Source organism: Bufo gargarizans, chromosome 2 (assembly GCF_014858855.1).
Source record: "Bufo gargarizans isolate SCDJY-AF-19 chromosome 2, ASM1485885v1, whole genome shotgun sequence".
NCBI lineage: Eukaryota > Metazoa > Chordata > Amphibia > Anura > Bufonidae > Bufo > Bufo gargarizans.
Genome location: NC_058081.1, coordinates 581,089,843 through 581,110,933, shown reverse-complemented (window position 1 = coordinate 581,110,933; position 21,091 = coordinate 581,089,843). Strand labels below are relative to the sequence as shown.

At 45.7% G+C, this 21,091-nt stretch overlaps 1 protein-coding gene across 1 annotated transcript in view; it reads left to right on the top strand.

The window, feature by feature from the left end:
- TTLL10 (tubulin tyrosine ligase like 10) overlaps window positions 1-10,736 on the top strand; it is a 114,192-nt gene extending 103,456 nt beyond the window's left edge. Inside the window, exons 10-11 of the mRNA XM_044277540.1 lie at window positions 9,521-9,614; window positions 9,902-10,736. Coding sequence (XP_044133475.1) covers window positions 9,521-9,614; window positions 9,902-10,602 — 795 coding nt within the window. The 3' untranslated portion in view covers window positions 10,603-10,736. The remainder of the gene's footprint in view (window positions 1-9,520; window positions 9,615-9,901) is intronic.
- The last annotated feature ends 10,355 nt before the right edge of the window (window positions 10,737-21,091 follow it).

Genomic DNA, 21,091 nt, shown 5'->3' with positions numbered 1-21,091 from the left:
GGGACCGAGCACCCCAAAGGCAGCTTCAAGGAGTTCCCTGGCATGGCACTTCTTCAAACAATGTGCTGACGACAAGACCCGAGTGGTTTGCACGCTGTGCCATCAGAGCCTGAAGCGAGGCATTAACGTTCTGAACCTGAGCACAACCTGCATGACCAGGCACCTGCATGCAAAGCATGAACTGCAGTGGAGTAAACACCTTAAAACCAAGGAAGTCACTCAGGCTCCCCCTGCTACCTCTTCTGCTGCTGCCGCCTCGGCCTATTCTGCTGCTGCCGCCTCGGCCTCTTCCTCCGCCTCTGGAGGAACGTTGGCACCTGCCGCCCAGCAAACAGGGGATGTACCACCAACACCACCACCACCACCTCCGTCACCAAGCGTCTCAACCATGTCACACGCCAGCGTTCAGCTCTCCATCTCACAAACATTTGATAGAAAGCGTAAATTCCCACCTAGCCACCCTCGATCCCTGGCCCTGAATGCCAGCATTTCTAAACTACTGGCCTATGAAATGCTGTCATTTAGGCTGGTGGACACAGACAGCTTCAAACAGCTCATGTCGCTTGCTGTCCCACAGTATGTTGTTCCCAGCCGGCACTACTTCTCCAAGAGAGCCGTGCCTTCCCTGCACAACCAAGTATCCGATAAAATCAAGTGTGCACTGCGCAACGCCATCTGTAGCAAGGTCCACCTAACCACAGATACGTGGACCAGTAAGCACGGCCAGGGACGCTATATCTCCCTAACTGCACACTGGGTAAATGTAGTGGCAGCTGGGCCCCAGGCGGAGAGCTGTTTGGCGCACGTCCTGCCGCCGCCAAGGATCGCAGGGCAACATTCTTTGCCTCCTGTTGCCACCTCCTCCTTCTCGGCTTCCTCCTCCTCTTCTTCCACCTGCTCATCCAGTCAGCCACACACCTTCACCACCAACTTCAGCACAGCCCGGGGTAAACGTCAGCAGGCCATTCTGAAACTCATATGTTTGGGGGACAGGCCCCACACCGCACAGGAGTTGTGGCGGGGTATTGAACAACAGACCGACGAGTGGTTGCTGCCGGTGAGCCTCAAGCCCGGCCTGGTGGTGTGTGATAATGGGCGAAATCTCGTTGCAGCTCTGGGACTAGCCAATTTGACGCACATCCCTTGCTTGGCGCATGTGCTGAATTTGGTGGTGCAGAAGTTCATTCACAACTACCCCGACATGTCAGAGCTGCTGCATAAAGTGCGGGCCGTCTGTTCGCGCTTCCGGCGTTCACATCCTGCCGCTGCTCGCCTGTCTGCGCTACAGCGTAACTTCGGCCTTCCCGCTCACCGCCTCATATGCGACGTGCCCACCAGGTGGAACTCCACCTTGCACATGCTGGACAGACTGTGCGAGCAGCAGCAGGCCATAGTGGAGTTTCAGCTGCAGCACGCACGGGTCAGTCGCACTACAGAACAGCACCACTTCACCACCAATGACTGGGCCTCCATGCGAGACCTGTGTGCCCTGTTGCGCTGTTTCGAGTACTCCACCAACATGGCCAGTGGCGATGACACCGTTATCAGCGTTACAATACCACTTCTATGTCTCCTTGAGAAAACACTTAGGGCGATGATGGAACAGGAGGTGGCCCAGGAGGAGGAGGAGGAGGATGAGGAAGAGGGGTCATTTTTAGCACTTTCAGGCCAGTCTCTTCGAAGTGACTCAGAGGGAGGTTTTTTGCAACAGCAGAGGCCAGGTACAAATGTGGCCAGCCAGGGCCCACTACTGGAGGACGAGGAGGACGAGGATGAGGAGGAGGTGGAGGAGGATGAGGATGAAGCATGGTCACAGCGGGGTGGCACCCAACGCAGCTCGGGTCCATCACTGGTGCGTGGCTGGGGGGAAAGGCAGGACGATGACGATACGCCTCCCACAGAGGACAGCTTGTCCTTACCCCTGGGCAGCCTGGCACACATGAGCGACTACATGCTGCAGTGCCTGCGCAACGACAGCAGAGTTGCCCACATTTTAACCTGTGCGGACTACTGGGTTGCCACCCTGCTGGATCCACGCTACAAAGACAATGTGCCCACCTTACTTCCTGCACTGGAGCGTGATAGGAAGATGCGCGAGTACAAGCGCACGTTGGTAGACGCGCTACTGAGAGCATTCCCAAATGTCACAGGGGAACAAGTGGAAGCCCAAGGCCAAGGCAGAGGAGGAGCAAGAGGTCGCCAAGGCAGCTGTGTCACGGCCAGCTCCTCTGAGGGCAGGGTTAGCATGGCAGAGATGTGGAAAACTTTTGTCAACACGCCACAGCTAACTGCACCACCACCTGATACGCAACGTGTTAGCAGGAGGCAACATTTCACTAACATGGTGGAACAGTACGTGTGCACACCCCTCCACGTACTGACTGATGGTTCGGCCCCATTCAACTTCTGGGTCTCTAAATTGTCCACGTGGCCAGAGCTAGCCTTTTATGCCTTGGAGGTGCTGGCCTGCCCGGCAGCCAGCGTTTTGTCTGAACGTGTATTCAGCACGGCAGGGGGCGTCATTACAGACAAACGCAGCCGCCTGTCTACAGCTAATGTGGACAAGCTGACGTTCATAAAAATGAACCAGGCATGGATCCCACAGGACCTGTCCGTCCCTTGTCCAGATTAGACATTAACTACCTCCCCATAACCATATATTATTGGACTCCAGGGCACTTCCTCATTCAATCCTATTTTTATTTTCATTTTACCATTATATTGCGATGCTACCCAAAGTTGAATGAACCTCTCCTCTGCCTGTGTGCTAGGCCTAAATATATGCCAATGGACTGTTGCAGTGGTGGCTGACATGAAGCCTGATTCTCTGCTATGACATGCAGACTAATTCTCTGCTGACATGAAGCCAGATTGTCTGTTACGGGACCTCTCTCCTCTGCCTGGGTGCTGGGCCTAAATTTATGACAATGGACTGTTGCAGTGGTGGCTGACGTGAAGCCTGATTCTCTGCTATGACATGCAGACTGATTCTCTGCTGACATGAAGCCAGATCGTCTGTTACGGGACCTCTCTGCTCTGCCTGTGTGCTAGGCCTAAATATATGCCAATGGACTGTTGCAGTGGTGGCTGACGTGAAGCCTCATTCTCTGCTATGACATGCAGACTAATTCTCTGCTGACATGAAGACAGATTCTCTGTTACGGGACCTCTCTCCTCTGCCTGGGTGCCGGGGCCTAAATATCTGAGAATGGACTGTTCCAGTGGTGGGTGACGGGAAGCCAGATTCTCTGCTATGGAACCTCTCTCCAATTGATTTTGGTTAATTTTTATTTATTTAATTTTTATTTTAATTAATTTCCCTATCCACATTTGTTTGCAGGGGATTTACCTACATGTTGCTGCCTTTTGCAGCCCTCTAGCCCTTTCCTGGGCTGTTTTACAGCCGTTTTAGTGCCGAAAAGTTCGGGTCCCCATTGACTTCAATGGGGTTCGGGTTCGGGACGAAGTTCGGATCGGGTTCAGATCCCGAACCCGAACATTTCCGGGATGTTCGGCCGAACTTCTCGAACCCGAACATCCAGGTGTTCGCTCAACTCTACTTATGATATTTGCCCTGATCGGCTGGTTATATTCCATGGAATTAAAAATTACATCAAAGGGGTGGTCCCACAATCAACATTTATCGCTTAAATGATGAATGTCTCATCACTGGGGACGGACTGCCTGCCAATCACTAGAATAGGGGTTCCGCACCTCCCATTACTCCTCTCTGCATGACTACAGTGAGGAGAAGTTTGAATTGGGCAACGGTTAAGCATGTGCAGTGCCACTCCATTAAAAGTGTATGGGATTGATGGTACTTGACTGTATCCCTTAGCCACATTAGACATTGAATGGGGCACATGGTGGACCAACACTCTATTCAGGTGGTATGACTGCTATGACCTATCTTGTGATTAGGTGAGGAATGTCAATTGTGGAAACAACATGGAGTTTGTCGAGATTTATTAAGACCAGCGTTACGTATGCTGGTCTTAATTTGCCCTGTGCTGGTGTAAGATGCACCAAAATGAAATCTATACCATCCAGGAGCTACAGTTGATTTCTGGTGTAATGTGTGTGTCACACATGTGACAGGTGTTAGAAGGTCTGAAAGACTGGCTGCACATGAGTGATCTGACAGCCTCTTTTGGTTTCACTTTGTGTGTTGCTGGTATGTCCACACCTCCTGTTCAGGTGTGGATCATGTGACCTTTACCTTCCTCTATTTAGTCTGGCTTTACCCAGCACTCCTTGCTCTGGATAACTTCATTTGGTTTTGGAAGAGCTGGAGTGATGTTCTTGTTGAAGTTATGTTCATCCATCATCCTCAGAAGTTAAGTGTTCCGCTTGTTGTGTTTTGTATTTCCCCCCTGGTTGTTTACTAGGCGTCAGCGAGATGCTGGTTCCTTCACCAGGGAAGGAACGGGTTTTCTCTGCCCTATCATTACCTTTAGGGCATCCGAGGGTCACCAGGGTTTTCTAGGTTCCTGTGTATGGGTAACTCTAGCATCGAGAGGTGCCCATAGGGATAGGAGTTAGCGCCAGGAGCAGGGTTTTATAAATGGTGACCCTTTTCCTTCCCTAGCGGTGAGGCCTAGTGTCTTTCCCTTTTCTTATTGTTGTCTTTTGGTTTTCTCCACTACTACATCCGTGATAGTGTGACTGTTGTCTGCCACACATGTTAAATGCATCTGCAGCCTGCCTCCTCCCACCATGCCCTGTCTACTTTTTAGAAAAGTGGCAAAAATGTTGTAAAAATCTAAAAAGTCACAAATTTTGTTGCAAAATGTGCAACCTTTCTTTACCAGAAAACTGGTGTAGAGGTATATTAAATCTCCTTCTATGTCTGCATTCCTGCTTCGCATCTGTCATTTAGAATGTCTGAATTACCGTATATAATTACAGTATAAAGAGTACACTAATCAAATAGTCACATGGTCAAAGTTTCCAAGGCCACCATAAGCATAATGGGTTTTGAAGTCTTACATACGACATGGATTTACTAGCATTGCCTATTTTATACCTAAGTTGAAAATACATTTTGAGTCCTAAGACACTCACTTCAGGTGCAGTGATCTTGTCATGTTAGCCCATGAGCTTTCAGTAAAAATGAATCTGAATAGACAGAAGGCCTGGGCCACAGTGCAAAATCCATAACAGGGCCTCTACCTACCATGTACTTTTGGGCAGTAGGACTCGATATGACTGCTACCTCTGCAATACTTTATGTATGCCCCTATAAGTCTATGAGTAAGGTCCATAGGGACCAAATTTGAGATCAGTGCTCAGTAATGTGCTGGCTTTCAGGTCAGTGTGGGAGATATACTAATCAAAATGCCCAAAACCTCTGGAGAATTTTGCCCCAAACAACTAGTACACATGCTTTCTACTACATTTATTAAGTAAAATAAACAGGACATGCACTGCTGCAAACACAACAATGGGAACAAAGAGGCCTAAATGAGCATAGTCTCACTTGCTGGTGCCCATGGAACAGACTCAAGTAGATATAAAATTCTTGTATGTAAGATGTTAATCTCCACATACTGTTGCTATAGGTTACTCTACCTCTTCTTACCTTTTCACTTCTGGAGAGGGGCAATCAGAGGGACAAGCAGCTGAAACACTGCAACAATAGTTGCTTTAACGCGCAATATTTCTTACACTCACAGGGTAAAACAGAGTACATCAATAAAAATCACAAATCTCCCTTGTGAACACGCCCAACTCAAGTTTCGCTCTTGCTGTTTCGGGATTATTCTCCCATTTTCAAGACTGTCTATTTATACTTCCCCACCCTTTCTTATTTGTCACCTTTAAATACATAAATGCACATGAAACAAATAAATACTTTTAAGTTTTATATACTTTTTATTTAAATCTCTGCTCTTTCTATGTTTAGGAGTCGCCTGAATGGTCCAACTCAGTGTTTGACAGCAAATTCTGCATGACTATGCACACAAAGAAAGTGGTGGATCATTGATTAGGACCAGAGCAGAGATGTAAATGAATAAATAATGTCAAATTTTACTGAAATGAATGTAGCAGGCTAAAACTATATTGTCATTGACGAATCCAGGATTCATTAGAATCCAACAGTGGTTGGGTTTGCATATGAAGGCCTCAAGGTGAGCACTTCAATCCTGCCTTTCCCTGGCCGGTCTGGCCAGGGAAAAAAACATGGTGATGCAGCACTCTCGGCCTGAGGCAATGAAGAAGCACGTCAGTGCATTACGACGTCAGCTCATTCAGCTCACAGCTCCGCCCGACGTATAGAGAAGCCAGCTGGAGATCATTCCCACGCCTCTATATAAGCCTGGCTCTTGTGGGTGCAGGTGCCAGTCAATTTCTGTTCTTCTGGCTCCCCATGCTGTTATTTGGTATTGCATTGACTTCTGTGACTTCTAGCTCTGGTATTGTGACTATGTTTTCTGGCTTTTAACGATTTGGTCTTGTATTGCTCTTCTGGTTTTTGATGTCTGGCGCGTCTGGCTCTCTCATTCGCTTCTGGTGTTCTTGGCTCTTTGTTGACCGACTGACTTTTGACCCTGGTACCATACGACTACTCTTATTGTGTCTGTTTGTTTATTCCCTGTTTGTGTGTCGCTCACATACGTACAGTATATAGGGACGTTAACTAGTTGTGCGGTCAATGTGTAGGGTGAACATGCAAGTAGGCAGGGATAGTGGGTCTGGGGAGTTTTAGGGCTACACTATCACTGTGTGCGTGCTACATTGCTGTCATATCCTGAAAGACACACCGCTGGTGTGATGATCTGGGGAGGCATCGGATACCACGGTCAGTCACCCCTAGTAGTTATATGAGGGAAGGATACAAACAGCTCAGCAATATGAACTGGACATCCTGCGGCCACATGTCACTTCTCATGGCAGGGCCAATCCAGCATTTATGGGACCAGTTGGGATGCCAGCTTTGGCGACCTATGAATGTGCAGGATGTGCAAGTCCATCTGCAACAACTGTGGGCAAATGTGCTGCAGGATCCCATACAGAACCTGTGTGCCTCCATCACCAACTGTATCTCTTCTTGTATCCAGGATAGAGGTGGCCCAACAGGTTCTTAGAGCCTTCTTTCTATTGTACAGTTTTCCCCGATAAAATTATCCTTTCGCTCTAAGATTGTGATCACTTGCAGATATCATCCTTACATTCACACCTAGAAAGTTTCATTCTAATCCAACATCTCATTCAGATTTTTTTTTTTAGACTCATTCAAAAAGGGAGCATAGCTTAGCTGGAAGGTCTTGTAAGGAGGTGTATTTGCCAGAAATATGTGTCATTAAAGTGCTTTAATGTCAATCAAAATGAGCAGTTTAAATTGAATTCTGTACTGTATGGGTAACCAGTGCAATGACTGACACACGGCAGAGGAATTGGAGTAGCTGTTAGACAGATAGATGAGTCTGGCTGCTGCATTCAGGATAGATTGGAGAGGGTATTGTCTGGTGAGCGGGAGACAAATTAGTAATCAGTTACAGTAATCAAGATAGGCATGGCTCAGGGCAACAAAAGGAGGTTTTGTTGTTTCCACAGTAAGAAAGGGACGGATTCTAGAGATGTTTTTGAGGTGCAGGCGGTATGAGCGGGTGAGAGACTGACTATAGGGGTAAAGGAAAGATCAGTGTCAAACATAAAACCGAGACACTGAGAGTTTCAACACTGAGAGGGAGATATCAGGTTTATGTAAGTTAGTGGAAGGAGAAAACACCAGTAGTTCAGTTTTGAAAGATTCAGTATAAGATAGAGAGAGGACAAAATGTTAGAGACAGCGGACAGACAGTCACTGGTGTTCTGTAGTACAGCAGGGGGGATATCATGGAAGGAAGTATAAAGTTGGGTGTTGTCAGCATAGAGATAGTATTGAAAACCAAATCCATTGATAGTCTGTCCAATAGGGGCTGTGTAGAGAGAAAAGAGAAGACCAAGGACTGAACCCTGATGAACCCCAACAGCAAGAGGGGAGGAGTGGAGGTAGAGCTAGTGAATGATACACTGAAAGAGCGACCAGAGAGATAATAAGAGGGCCAAGAGAGAACAGTGTCCCTAAGGCTACATGCACACGAACGTATTTTGTTTCCGTGTCCGTTCAGTTTTTTTTGGCGGGTAGGATGCGGACCCATTCATTTCAATGGGTCCGCAAAAAATGCTGACATTTACACGCTCAAACCAGCAGCCAATGTGCTGTCTGCATCAGCATGTCCGTTCAGTAGCCCCACAAAAAAAAAAAATAGAACATGTCCTATTCAGGATAGGTATTGTTACAATGGATCCGCAAAAATACGGATGACCATACGGACGTCATCCTTTTTTTTTTTGCGGATCTGCAATATGTGGACCCCAAAACACATACGGTCGTGTGCATGTAGCCTAAGGCCGATAAATTGGAACATGGTGAGGAGTAGATGGTGGTTTACAGTGTCGAATGCAGCAAAGAGATCAAGGTGAATTAGTAAAGAGTAGTCAATTTTGCATTTAGCTGTCAGGAGTTCTTTGGTCACTTTGGTGAGGACAGTTTCAGTAGTATGTAGGGTGCGAAAAAACTGATTGTAATGGATCAAGGAGGGAGATAGTAGATGACGCGAGTGTAGACCAGACACTCCAGGAGTTTAGCGATGAAGGGGAGATTAGAGACAGGTCTGTAGTTGACTGCGCAAGATGGGTAGAGATAATGTTTTTTTTTTAATAATGGGGCTATGACAGAATGTTTGAAAGAAGATTTTGGTCAGGCGAGTGGTGACAGTCAGGAAGAGAGACTGGAAGGGGTGTGAAGGAATAGGGTCAGTAGTTCTTGTGGTAGGACGAGAAAAAGAAAGTGGTCTGGAGACTACTTCTACTGTGACTGGGTTGAATGTGGAGATTGAGCAAGAGGAGATATGGGTAGGAAAGGGATCAATGACACTAAAAGGCAGGGAAATTTTCTCTTTGAAGTAGGTGGCCAGATCTCCAGCATGGAAGTCTGCACTAGGCACTTGCACTTTTGGACTAAGGAGGGAGTGAAAAGTGCCAAAAAGTTTTTCAGATTAGATAGTGTAGAGATCAGGGTGGTAAAGTAGGATAGGGCCAATTATTGGGAATAAATATTCCTACAATCAACTTTTAATAGGGATGTGCTGCACACAATATGCAAAGTGAATAGAGGATGAGCAATCATAATAATGATTGTTCGTCCCCCTTTTACTTTGCATCGGGCCATATGAAACGCACTTTAAATCGAGTGCTGGTTGACTTGTCTGTCATCACAGAGGGGCCAGCATTGGCCCTTATAAGAGGACCTGAAGGTTACACTGCCAAAATATAGGATAAGTAAATCTACCCCAATGTTAAATGACACGGGTAATATAATGCAACACATCGTAGTGATCCTATTATTGTGTTTCTACCTAATTAAGTCTATTGATCTATTTCCCTCTTTTATTATATTGTTTTCAGATAAGCTGATGCAAAGTTCTCTTTAACTATGTCAGAGTTCAATAGGCTTCTCCATTTTGCCTTCTAGGTGTGGCTACTGGAGATGAATTGTAACCCTGCCCTGCACACCAACTGTGAGGTATTGAAAGACGTCATCCCCTGTGTTGTCAATGAGACTCTTGGTAGGTTCCTCATCAAGAATTTCTTAAACAACAATACAAAAAAAAAACAGCATGATTCATACAGATATAGCCAGCATTAAGCCAGTAATGATAAAGTTAGTTACATCCATAACATTGAATATATAAATAGTTTAAGTGTTACTCGATCGTTTGGCCAACAGCTATTGAATGTGTATGGGCAGCTTTAGAGGCTATACATTCAGTTTGTAGACCTAAGAATTTTTTTAGTATACACACTCACTTGTTAAAACTTCTTTACTGAACATGCTCTGCATTTTCTTTTATAGACTTGGCTTTTGAAATCTTCAGAAAAAGTATAAAATGCCAACGCATTTTGCCCCTGAATACTCAGAATAAGTTCATACTATTGTACAATGGGGAGACAAATGAACAGACCATAAAATTCAACTGGCCAAGAAGCAGCAGTCCTGTTAAGACACTGAAGACCATGCCACCTGAAATCTTGAATGGACCAGTAAAACAAGTAGAAAAACCCCATATGCCATTGAAAATCTCCATAGACAACGGTACCCACACTCTAGTGAAGCGTACCATCTCAAGGTCTCCTCAGAGAGCAACCTTGCCGATGACCCCAGTTAACATGACAGGTCTTCATGATAACCTTAATCTCTATTCAAGAAGGTATAAAACAAAAAATGACATAACATCTAAAAATTTTGATGGCCCTCAAAATAATAGTGCAGCAGACATGATCCAAACAAGAGGAAAAACCGAACAGCAGACCTCTGTAGCCAAGATATCCTTTTCAGGACCACAGAAATTTCGAGTTATCGGCAGCAAAACGCCTCAGCACATGAAAAGGAGCGCAGCTGAAGTAATCATAACTACCAGCACCGTAATCACTCATGGACAGAAACCTCATGATTCTAGCACAGGTTCCTGTCCAGAGCCTGAGGATACTGGGGGATTTGGTTGTCTAGAAGATGGCAGCAATGACCATAAACCCTCTGAAACTTTTAAGGACTGAGTCCCCAAAAAATGCAATAAAATCAGTTTATGAGTTAGAGCAGATTATCTGCTACATGGTTGTTTAATCTGCCTCCCTGTGCTTACATCCTGAGCATCTAAACTTACAATATTCTGTGATACCTAAAGGGGTTGTCCGCTTTTTACTATTGATGACCTATTCTCAGGATAGGTCATTAATGTCAGATCGGCAGTGGTCCAACTCCCATCTCTCCTGACAATCAGCTGTTTGAAGAGAAGGCAGCCCTCGTGAGAGTGCTGACTTCTCTGCTCTGTTTACCTGCTCGCTGCATGAACTGAATCAACTGAAGTAGTGAGCTGGTGTAATTAGAAGTATGACGTCACCATTCACTTCCATGGGACATCTCTGTCTGTTCAAGTGAATACTACAGAGGCATCCCAAAGGAAGTGAATGGGGACACCATACTTGTAATTACACTGCTCACAACTACAATTTCTGCTCCGAGCAGGTAAACAGAGTAGAGAAGGCAGCACTTGTATGAGCACTGCCTTCTCTTCAAAAAGCTGATTGGCGGGGTTGCCGCTAGTCAGACCTCGACCAATCTGATATTAATTACCTGTCTAGAGGATAGGTCATCAATAGTAAAGAAGCAGACTACCCCTTTAAAGGGTTTGTCCCATCTGGATAATTATAACATATCTCTAGGATATGCCATATGTGTCTGATTGGAGAGGTGAGAGTCATACCTTTTATAGAATCCACTGAAGGATTAGGCCTTATTGTTGATATCGGTGGTACCCACCCTTATTGAAGATTTATGGCATATCCTGTCCTTTGAGTTATTCGTATTCATAGCACTGAAATTATCTTGTGGCCTGTTTTACCACTGTTAATAATTATATGGAATAACAAAAAAGGTATCCTCTTTTCCCCAGATGTAGAGCCATTGTCCTTGGGATGTGTCTGATATTACGGCTCATCTTCGCTCTAGAAAACAGAGCTGAACTGCATTACCAGACACAAGCTACGGAGTCGTGCTGTTTCTGGAACCAAAATCAAAAGCTTTCTTTCAGTTTTATACAACACTTCTAATTTTGTGTTGATCTGTGTGACACATGGTGCTTTGGGAAAACGGGTAATAAATATTTATCCGATATCTATATTTTATTAAACAGTGTATTGTTTTTTATTTTATCATGTCTTCCATGACCTTCTTCCCTTCACAACCATAGTAGGTTTAGAGAACTCACTGCCACCCTGTAACATGCAATGGGCGTGGACCTACTGTACCAACTTACTGGTTTGTCTTTTCGCTAACTCTAAAGGCGTTATCCCCTCAGTCCCATGGTATTTACCCTTTAACCCTTACACAGGGATCTAGACATCAGTGCAGGTGAACCACCAGGCCACTAACTCTTGAGATAGTCCTAGTGTAGTTGGCGGATGACCCAGAGGGGTAAGAGACACTCGTGAGAAGCACTGAGGGGTCAACCAATATTCGTAGTCAGGAGACAGGCTGAGGTCAGGGCAGGCATCATTCACATTTATCCGAGAAACAAGTCCAAAGTCAGGGCAGGCAGCAATAGAGCAAAAAGGGAAACAGACTAATGTCAGGACAGGCAGTGGAGAATCAGTGAGTTTTCAGGCAGAAGTTCTGTACACGGGAAGTCAGACAGAATTAACTCATCTTCACTGGTTAACTAGAAACCTAAAGCACAGGCACCCTCCCAATTAGGAAGGTGCCTTATATACCCTCAGGCAGCCAGCCATAGGCTGAGGAAGAATTCAGACTTGCGCACACTGACCATTTAAGAGGCAAAGAGCGAGTATCTGCGCATCCTACCATACAGACTTTGAAGGAGAGCAGACAGCAGAGCCCACATGGAGCGCCAGCGGCCAAAGCCACTGCCAGTGGCAGAAGAGGGTGCTTTGGTCCGGACCACCGGTAAAGCAGTACAAAGGGCTAGGTAAGAGATGCAGAGACCGCTCAGGAGAGCGAGGCAGTGGCAGGTATGGACTTACATCATAATATACCCTAAAAGCTGCCAGCAGCTTCCTAATTGGATTGGATGTAAGGGACTGAGTTAGTAAGATGGCATATATTAGTGGATTCTGAGATTGACATAATGGAGATGCTTTGTGATGAGCTACTGGAGAGCAAGGGACACATACACTGCTCAGAGGCCCTCTGCTATGTGTCTGCCCCAATGATGTGACTTACATCTGCACAGAGCTACAGTTCCAACCTTTATAATAATGGCAGAAAATTTGCACAGGAAATTATAAATATACTGTTGAAACTCCACGCTCCATATGTTAGACCACCTATACGAGCAGAGGAAGGCAGTCAACGATTTCTTAATAATGCAGACGGACAGGTCTACTCCCCAGTAGGGTTGTCACGATAACAAAATTTTGATTCGATTTCGACATCATAAAAAAGTATTGTGATACTCAATACCATTCTATACCACGCAAAAAAAAAAAAAAAAACACCAAAAAAGCTGTGTACATTCCACATTTTATGGAACAGTTCTATCCTATTTTCTGGGGGGACAAGGTGACCAGAAAAATGGCGAATCGAGCGTCCTGGAGGGGATGGTGCTATACAGATACATTTTATTGAATAACTCAGTGGTTATACAGAATTTTTTATTACATGGAATTACAAAAGTTATCAGAATCAGATATTTTTTTCTTGGGACAACCCCTTTAAGTGATTTGGCTAAGATAGTCTAAATTAGATGGTAGCTGAAGTCTCAGCTTATGTTAAAGGGGTTCTGCAGTTTGTTTAAACTGATGATCTATCCTCTGGATAGACCATCAGCATCTGATCGGCTGGGGTCCATAATGTAGGTGAGCCTGTGATTTTGTCACGGACAGGGGTAGGGAAGTGTGCACCCCTGACTGCCACCCACGCCACTGGCCCTACCTACTTGCACGATCCGTCCTAGGTAACGGGGCGCAACTGGACAGCAGTCCCTAACTTAAGTAAGTGAAGGGGAAAACAAAAGACAGGACAAACAGAACACAAAGCAAGTCAAACTAGCCAAAGTCAAATACCAGGAAGTCAAATCAGTACAAGGGAGCAACAAGAGCGAGTCGAAACACAAGCCGGAAGTCAGTACCAGGAGATCACGACAAGCAACAGGGGATGAGGAATTCAGGATTCAGGAACACAATGCCAGGAATACAGGCGCGTATAAAGACCTTAAGCACAGGCAACCCTTGGCCTTCAGGCTGCCTGTTTAAATAGGCCTGGCTGGTGAGTCACACGACGTGGCCAGCATCACGTAACTCACAGCGGCCCAACTCAGTTGAGCACCGATCATCATTATCGGCACTCAGCTCCCCTGCTGCCATGGAGACGAGGACGCAGGATACATCCTTGCCTCTCGCCTTGCGCAAGTTGCCGGTGGTGCTGCGAAGGAAGCACGCAACACCTGCCCCTAGCCTTGGCGGGGTGCGCTGATGTGAAGGTTTAGCATTGTATTGTCGCGCCGCCTGCCCCTCGTTACAGTACCTCTCCTTCTACGAGGGGCCACTGGACCCAAAGTCATAGGATTGGGTTTCTCCGAATGAGCCAGATGAAACCTCTACACCAGTCTGGTGACCTCTCTTCTGGCCCGAAACCCTTCCAATGCACCAGATACTGGAAAGAATTCCGGACTTTTCTATCAATAATAATCCTTAAGATCTTGAATTCCAGTTGTCTGGCAACCTCCACTGGAGGCGGAGGTTCCTCTGAAGGACACATACTTCTTTAGTAAAGATTTGTGAAACACATTGTGGATGCGAAAGGAATCAGGTAGTTTTAGTTTAAATGATACAGGGTTAATAACTTTAATAATATCATAAGGACCAATAAATCGTGGAGCAAACTTATTAGATGGTACTTTAAGAGACCGATTTTTGGTAGATAGCCATACCTTCTCACCCACTACAAAATCCACCCCATGAGAGTGTCTATTATCAGCCTTGATTTTCTGAACCTCCAGAGCTTTCTTCAGGTTCGACTGAACCTGGGCCAAGACTGTGCACAGTTCTCTAACCAATTTATCTGCTTCCAGAACTTATGAAGAAGACGGTGACAATTAATTAAATCACGGATGGAACCCAAGATTACAGAAGAATGGTGACACTCCCGTGGATGAGTTCACCCGGTTATTGATAGCAAACTCAGCCAAGGGTAGATGTCGCACCCACAACAGTTGATTATCAGAAACATAACATCTTAAGAACTGTTCCATCCACTGGTTCAACCGTTCGGTTTGACCGTTAGTTTCAGGGTGAAAGGCGGAAGAAAAGGACAAATAAATATCACATTTATGACAGAAGGCTTTCCAGAACCTAGAAACAAATTGAACGCCTCTATCAGAGACAACATTCTCTGGAATCCCATGAAGAAGTACCACATGATCCACGAACAGAGAAGCCAGTTTTAGCATTAGGGAGCTTTGCCAGTGCACCATTTTACAAAGTCTATCGACCACTACCTACACCACCGACTTACCCTCGGAGACTGGCAAGTTGGTAATAAAATCCATGGAAATATGTGACCACGGTCTACTGGAAATGGGCACTTGTCATAACTCACCAGCCGGGCGAGTTCTGGGAGTTTTGGCTCTGGCACATACCTCACATGAAGACACATATACAAGTTCACATCTCTAGATAACGTGGGCCACCAGTAGGACCTGGAGATTAGTTCCTTGGTGGCATAAACACCGGGGTGTCCACATAACACTGAATTATGACACTCACCCAAAAGCCGGAGACATAAGTGAACCGGAACAAACTATTTATCATGGGAAGAATGTACCGGAGCTAGATGTTGTGCCGCCTCAATTTCGGTAGTAAGATCGGAGGACATTGAGGCCACAATGATACCAGCTGGCAAAATAGGTTCAGGAGGAGTGTCTGGAGGTTGAAAGGCATGAAAACTTTGGGACAAGGCATTGGCTTTTACAGTTTTACTTCCTGGCCTGAAAGTAATAGAAAAGTTAAAACTAATTCCAGAAACAATAGATTTTTATGATCAGTAAGAACAGTGATGCAATGCTGAGCCCCCTCCAAAAAATGTCACCATTCCTCAAAAGCCCATTTAATAACGAGCAGTTCTCAGTTCCCAATGTTGTAATTTCTCTCGGTAGGGGAGAACTTCCAGGAGAAAAACGCACATGGCCTTAAATTAGTAAGATTAGATGATCCCTGAAAGAGAACTGCTCTTACCCCATCCTCAGATGCATCGACCTCGACAATAAACAGCTTTTCTTGATCCGGCTGAACCAGGACCGGGGCATTACCGAAACATCTCTTGAGGGGTTCGAAGGCTTCTATCTCCTCAGATGACCAATTGACAAGATCTGCCCCCTTCCTGGTTAGGTCGGTCAGAGGTTTAGCGATTACCAAAAAGTTTTTTTTAAAATAAATTTTCGATAATTAGCAAACCCCAGAAAGCGTTAAGGGAAGAAGGTCTCATCCACTCTTTAATGGCTTGTACTTTCCCCAGATCCATCTTAAAAGATTTAGGGGTAGTATATAACCTAAAAGCAAAATCTTTTGGACCCCAAAAATACACTTTTCTTTCTTGACAAATAATTGATTTTCCCTAAGAACGTCCAGCACTTGCCTGGTATGGGTGACATGGGATTTCCAACTAGGTGAAAAGATCAGGATGTCATCCAAGTAAACTATCATAAATTTGCCAATAAAGTTCCTGAAAATGTCATTAACGAAGTTTTGAAATACTGCTGGCACAATACAGAGACCAAACGGCATGACCAAATTTTCGAAGTGATTCTCAGGAGTGTTAAAAGATGTATTCCACTCGTCCCCCTCCCTAATAAGAATCAAATTGTAGGCGCCTTTTAAATCAAGCTTAGAAAACCAACAGGCCCCAAGCACCTGATTGAACAGGTCTGGAATCAATGGTAGGGAATAGTGATTTTGTTTAATTCCCTATAATCAATACAGGGTCTCAAAGCTCCATCCTTTTTATCCACAAAAAAGAACCCTGCCCCCATAGGTGAAACAGAGGGTATGATATGACCTTTTAATAAACTTTCTTTGAGATACTCCTTCATATGGATTCGCTCAGGACCGGATAAATTATAAATACTGCCCTTTGGAAACTTACATCCTGCAATGAGATTAATGGCACAATCATATGGTCTGTGGGGTGACAGTTTCTCAACATCAGATGAGACTGCTGGTACCCGGGGGAAACCCAGGAATGGGGAGGGAAGGGGGAGAACCAGACCCTCAGGCTCTTTTGCTCATCAACTCGTCGAATAACCACACGGACATCTTTAACTTAATCAACTCTTTACTGGGTGATGATCGGCCACAGCTACAGATTACACGGCAATAATCGTCATACCATCCTCCCCCACCAATCATTTCTCTGCTGCGGTGTGCCAACCTCTGCTCCCAGAGTGCATGTACGCCCAATATCACTTCTTCCGATCCGTTTTGTTATAACCTTGCCGCCAGCTGTCACTTCAAAACCGCCCAAAGCCCTCGAACCTCAATAAAAGAAAGAGAACATGAACAACAAAGTACAACAACCACAATCCCGGTATACAAAGGGAGGGCGGGCGGGACCAGCACTTCCCACGCCGTCAAGAGGAAGTACCGAGGGAAGGAAGGGGTTTATAGCCACTACTTCCTCCTCCCCTTCCTGTCCCTCGGCCCTCCCTCCACTGCCTCTCTTCTGTCTCCCACTGCCTGCACTATTAACCCTTTAGCCCCCACTATCCACCTGCTGCCACAATAACCCTTCCTGCAACACGGAAACCCGGAAAAAAGGGGGCCCTAAACTACCCCATAAAAGAGAGGGGGGGACAAAAGGGGAGGGGGTGGGGGGAAACCATCAGTCCCTCATCCCCCTCCCTATACGGTCGGGGGCTCTCCAGGAAAAAACATCAATAAAGTCACTAATTTGCGGAGGGAGGCTTTTAGATTAAATCGTGATTCCAGCCCGTACAACCGGTAAACAATTGAAAAAAAACATTTAGGACTCAACTTCACCAGTAGCCCAATTAATGAAAGGGTTATAAAGGTGAAGCCATGGCATGCCCAAAAGCACTTCTACAGGTAAGTTCTCTAATACAAGAAAATAACAAATTTCGTTGTGACAAACCCCCACAGTTATAGTAACCTCAGGAGTACAAAATTTGACTGGCCCACCCACCAAAGGAGCAGAGTCAATGACAACTATGTGGATTGGGTTAGGAAGAGCCAACATAGGTATTCCCATAGAGAGAATAAATTTATAATCAACAAAAGGAGGAACACGAGTCAATAAAGGCCTCCCCAGTACCCTTACTAGAACTAAAAGAAATCATCACTGGTACTAATAGTTTTTTATTTACCACCTCTGGAAGTACTTTATCCTTGGAAACATCCAGTTTAGGTGACCTTCCGGAAGGAGGGACCTTGGGGCAATGTCGTCCCCAATGGCCGAAGTCGCCACAATAGAAGCATGTACCGAGCTGGCGACGTTGGTCTCTCCTCATCATGCCAAATTGCTTGGGCTCATCCAAAAGAGTTTCCGCCTGGACCCACACAGGAAAGAAGTCAGGTTTGGTCGTAGCCTGTGGAAAGAACAGATCCTCTGCCTGACGTTCCATAATGTGTCTGTCCATTCTCACAGCAAGAGTCATAATTTGTCCTAGAGTGTCAGGACAGGGGTAGCTAAGTAACATGTCTTTAAGACTTTCGGAGATTCCAGCCTGAGGGAACACACCACATCCGAAATTGACTGCAATATTCCAATACTGGTCGGTTTCCCTGGGTGAGAGATTTCAACTAGGACTCAGCCACGGTCACCCTATCCGGTTCATCATAGAGGATACCCAGAGCCTGAAAAAATGCTTCAACAGACATAAGACCGGGGAGTCAGTGAAAAGGGAGTATGCCCATTCCTGTGGGTCACCTTGTAACAGAGATAACAATCCCCACTTTTTGTTGTTCGGATCCAGAAGAATAGGGTCGTAAACGGAAGTACAACTTACAGCTCTCCCTAAATGCAAGGAAACATCTGCGGTCCCCTGAAATCCGATCCGGCAACTTGACATGGGGTTCCATCTGCTGTACGGCGGACCCGGTACAGGTACTGTAGGGTCTGAGCAGATTCCTGTTGCTGTAATCTTTCCCCTAATTCCTGTCCTGTAAGGTTATGGACCTGATCAGTGAGCACTTGCACAGGGTCCATAATGTAGGTGAGCCTGTGATTTTGTCACGGACAGGGGTAGGGAAGTGTGCACCCCTGACTGCCACCCACGCCACTGGCCCTACCTACTTGCACGATCCGTCCTAGGTAACGGGGCGCAACTGGACAGCAGTCCCTAACTTAAGTAAGTGAAGGGGAAAACAAAAGACAGGACAAACAGAACACAAAGCAAGTCAAACTAGCCAAAGTCAAATACCAGGAAGTCAAATCAGTACAAGGGAGCAACAAGAGCGAGTCGAAACACAAGCCGGAAGTCAGTACCAGGAGATCACGACAAGCAACAGGGGATGAGGAATTCAGGATTCAGGAACACAATGCCAGGAATACAGGCGCGTATAAAGACCTTAAGCACAGGCAACCCTTGGCCTTCAGGCTGCCTGTTTAAATAGGCCTGGCTGGTGAGTCACATGACATGGCCAGCGTCACATGACTCACAGCAGCCCAACTCAGCCGAGCACCGATCATCATTATCGGCGCTCAGCTCCCCTGCTGCCATGGAGACGAGGACGCAGGCTATGTCCTTACCCCTCTCCTTGCGCAGGCTGCCGGTGGTGCTGCGAAGGAGCACTCGACGCCTGCCCCCAGCCTTGGCGGGGTGCGCAGGCTCCGATATGTTCCTGACAGGAATATATTGGCTAAAATCTATTTTTTTTAACATCAGTGTGAGGGTTTAGCCTTGTATTGTCAGTAGCATATTAGTGTGTACTCTTATATTTTCATCCACACATTATTTCATCTTGCGTAGGATGTTTTGTGGTACATGTGGTCCGCTGCCGGCATCCTCCATTGTATGCATATGCTGGGGATTACCGTTAGCAACCGATCACATGTGGAGGATCTGCTCCCCCGGTTATAAATACGCTACAGTATTTGGGGTTTGAGCATTTCCTCCCAGTAAGGCCACTCTATTCTGTGATTTTTCTTCATATGTGATATGTATTGAATGTGCGGACACTTATCGTTGTTAACATTCTAGTGCACCTGGGAGCCTGTGTCACATGGCCTGCCATAGGTGGGGCTCGCAGCCTCCTCCCTCCTCCTATTGTATTAGTGATCCTACTTTGGAGGCATGTGGGAGTCTGGCTGTGAGTCGACCTTGGCACCTATCTGACAGTGTTCACACACTAGAGGAAGGTTAGCGGTACGTCCCGCGTTACACTGAAATACCTTGGCGGGGTACGCGGGCTCCGATATGTTCCTGACAGAAACATATTGGCTAAAATCTAATTTTTTTACATCAGTGTGAGGGTTTAGCCTTGTATTGTCAGTTGCATATTAGTGTGGTGCACCATTTGCAGTTATCTAATTTAGCGAATCAGCCAAATCTAATTTTCCATAACTTCGTTCATCTCTAAATCTTATAGACAGTCGAAAGTTGCTTTGACCGATGAACGCAGCATCTGAGGGGTTCAATGATGGGGGCAGCACAATCCCATTATTGCGCCCACTACATACAAATAATGCTCTTTGTAACAAAGTAATTAATCATGAAGCAAATTTATTTGTGAAATTCAGTGAAGCAGCTGAATCGAATTTTCCATAACTTTGCTCATCTCTAAATCTCATAGACAGTCGGAAGTTGCTCATAAGGCTGTGGTGGGTCTCCTTACCTACTACACATAAGGTATGTCCGCCCCTGACCAAGGGTGCAAAACAAAGGCTTTTTTTTTTTTGAGAACCCAACAAGTCTACAAAATGGTGACGGGTACTGTAACCAATACGACTGTCAAAGACATAAATGCCACTGTATGACAACAATGGTTTAAAAGGACTTGTTTCATTTTTCGTGACAAGCTCCTTTTCCACTTGATTCAGTAAGTTGATTTCATCTTTGCGGTACTGTCATTCTACATCCACACCCAAAAAAAAAAAAAGCTTAGTATTTCTGTAGGAAATACCTGACAGTCTTTGACTTGTAGAATTATTTCTACGTGTCACTCCATGCTGATAGCACAGACGGCTTTATACCTGCTCCTCACACGTAATGCTACGCTACAGTCCTCCGTGATTCAACCGCCGTCTTGGACTTAGTTTTCTCCTTCAGGTTCCGCAATCTAGCGTGGGGACGCTTCAGTGTAATTAACCCTGCACGTCTGGGTAGCACAGGGTTAATCTGATGTCCCTGACTTCTTTGTCAGTGTCTCCTCAGCCTCTCTCTCCCCTTTCACCCTGTCTACAAGTTCTATTCTTTCCTGAAACTGAGAAAGTCACTGCGTTTCCCTCCCCCCTCAGGTCATCTCCTTCTGCAGGAAAGAGAAACAAGCTTGAACTTAACAGGAAGCTCTCACCATT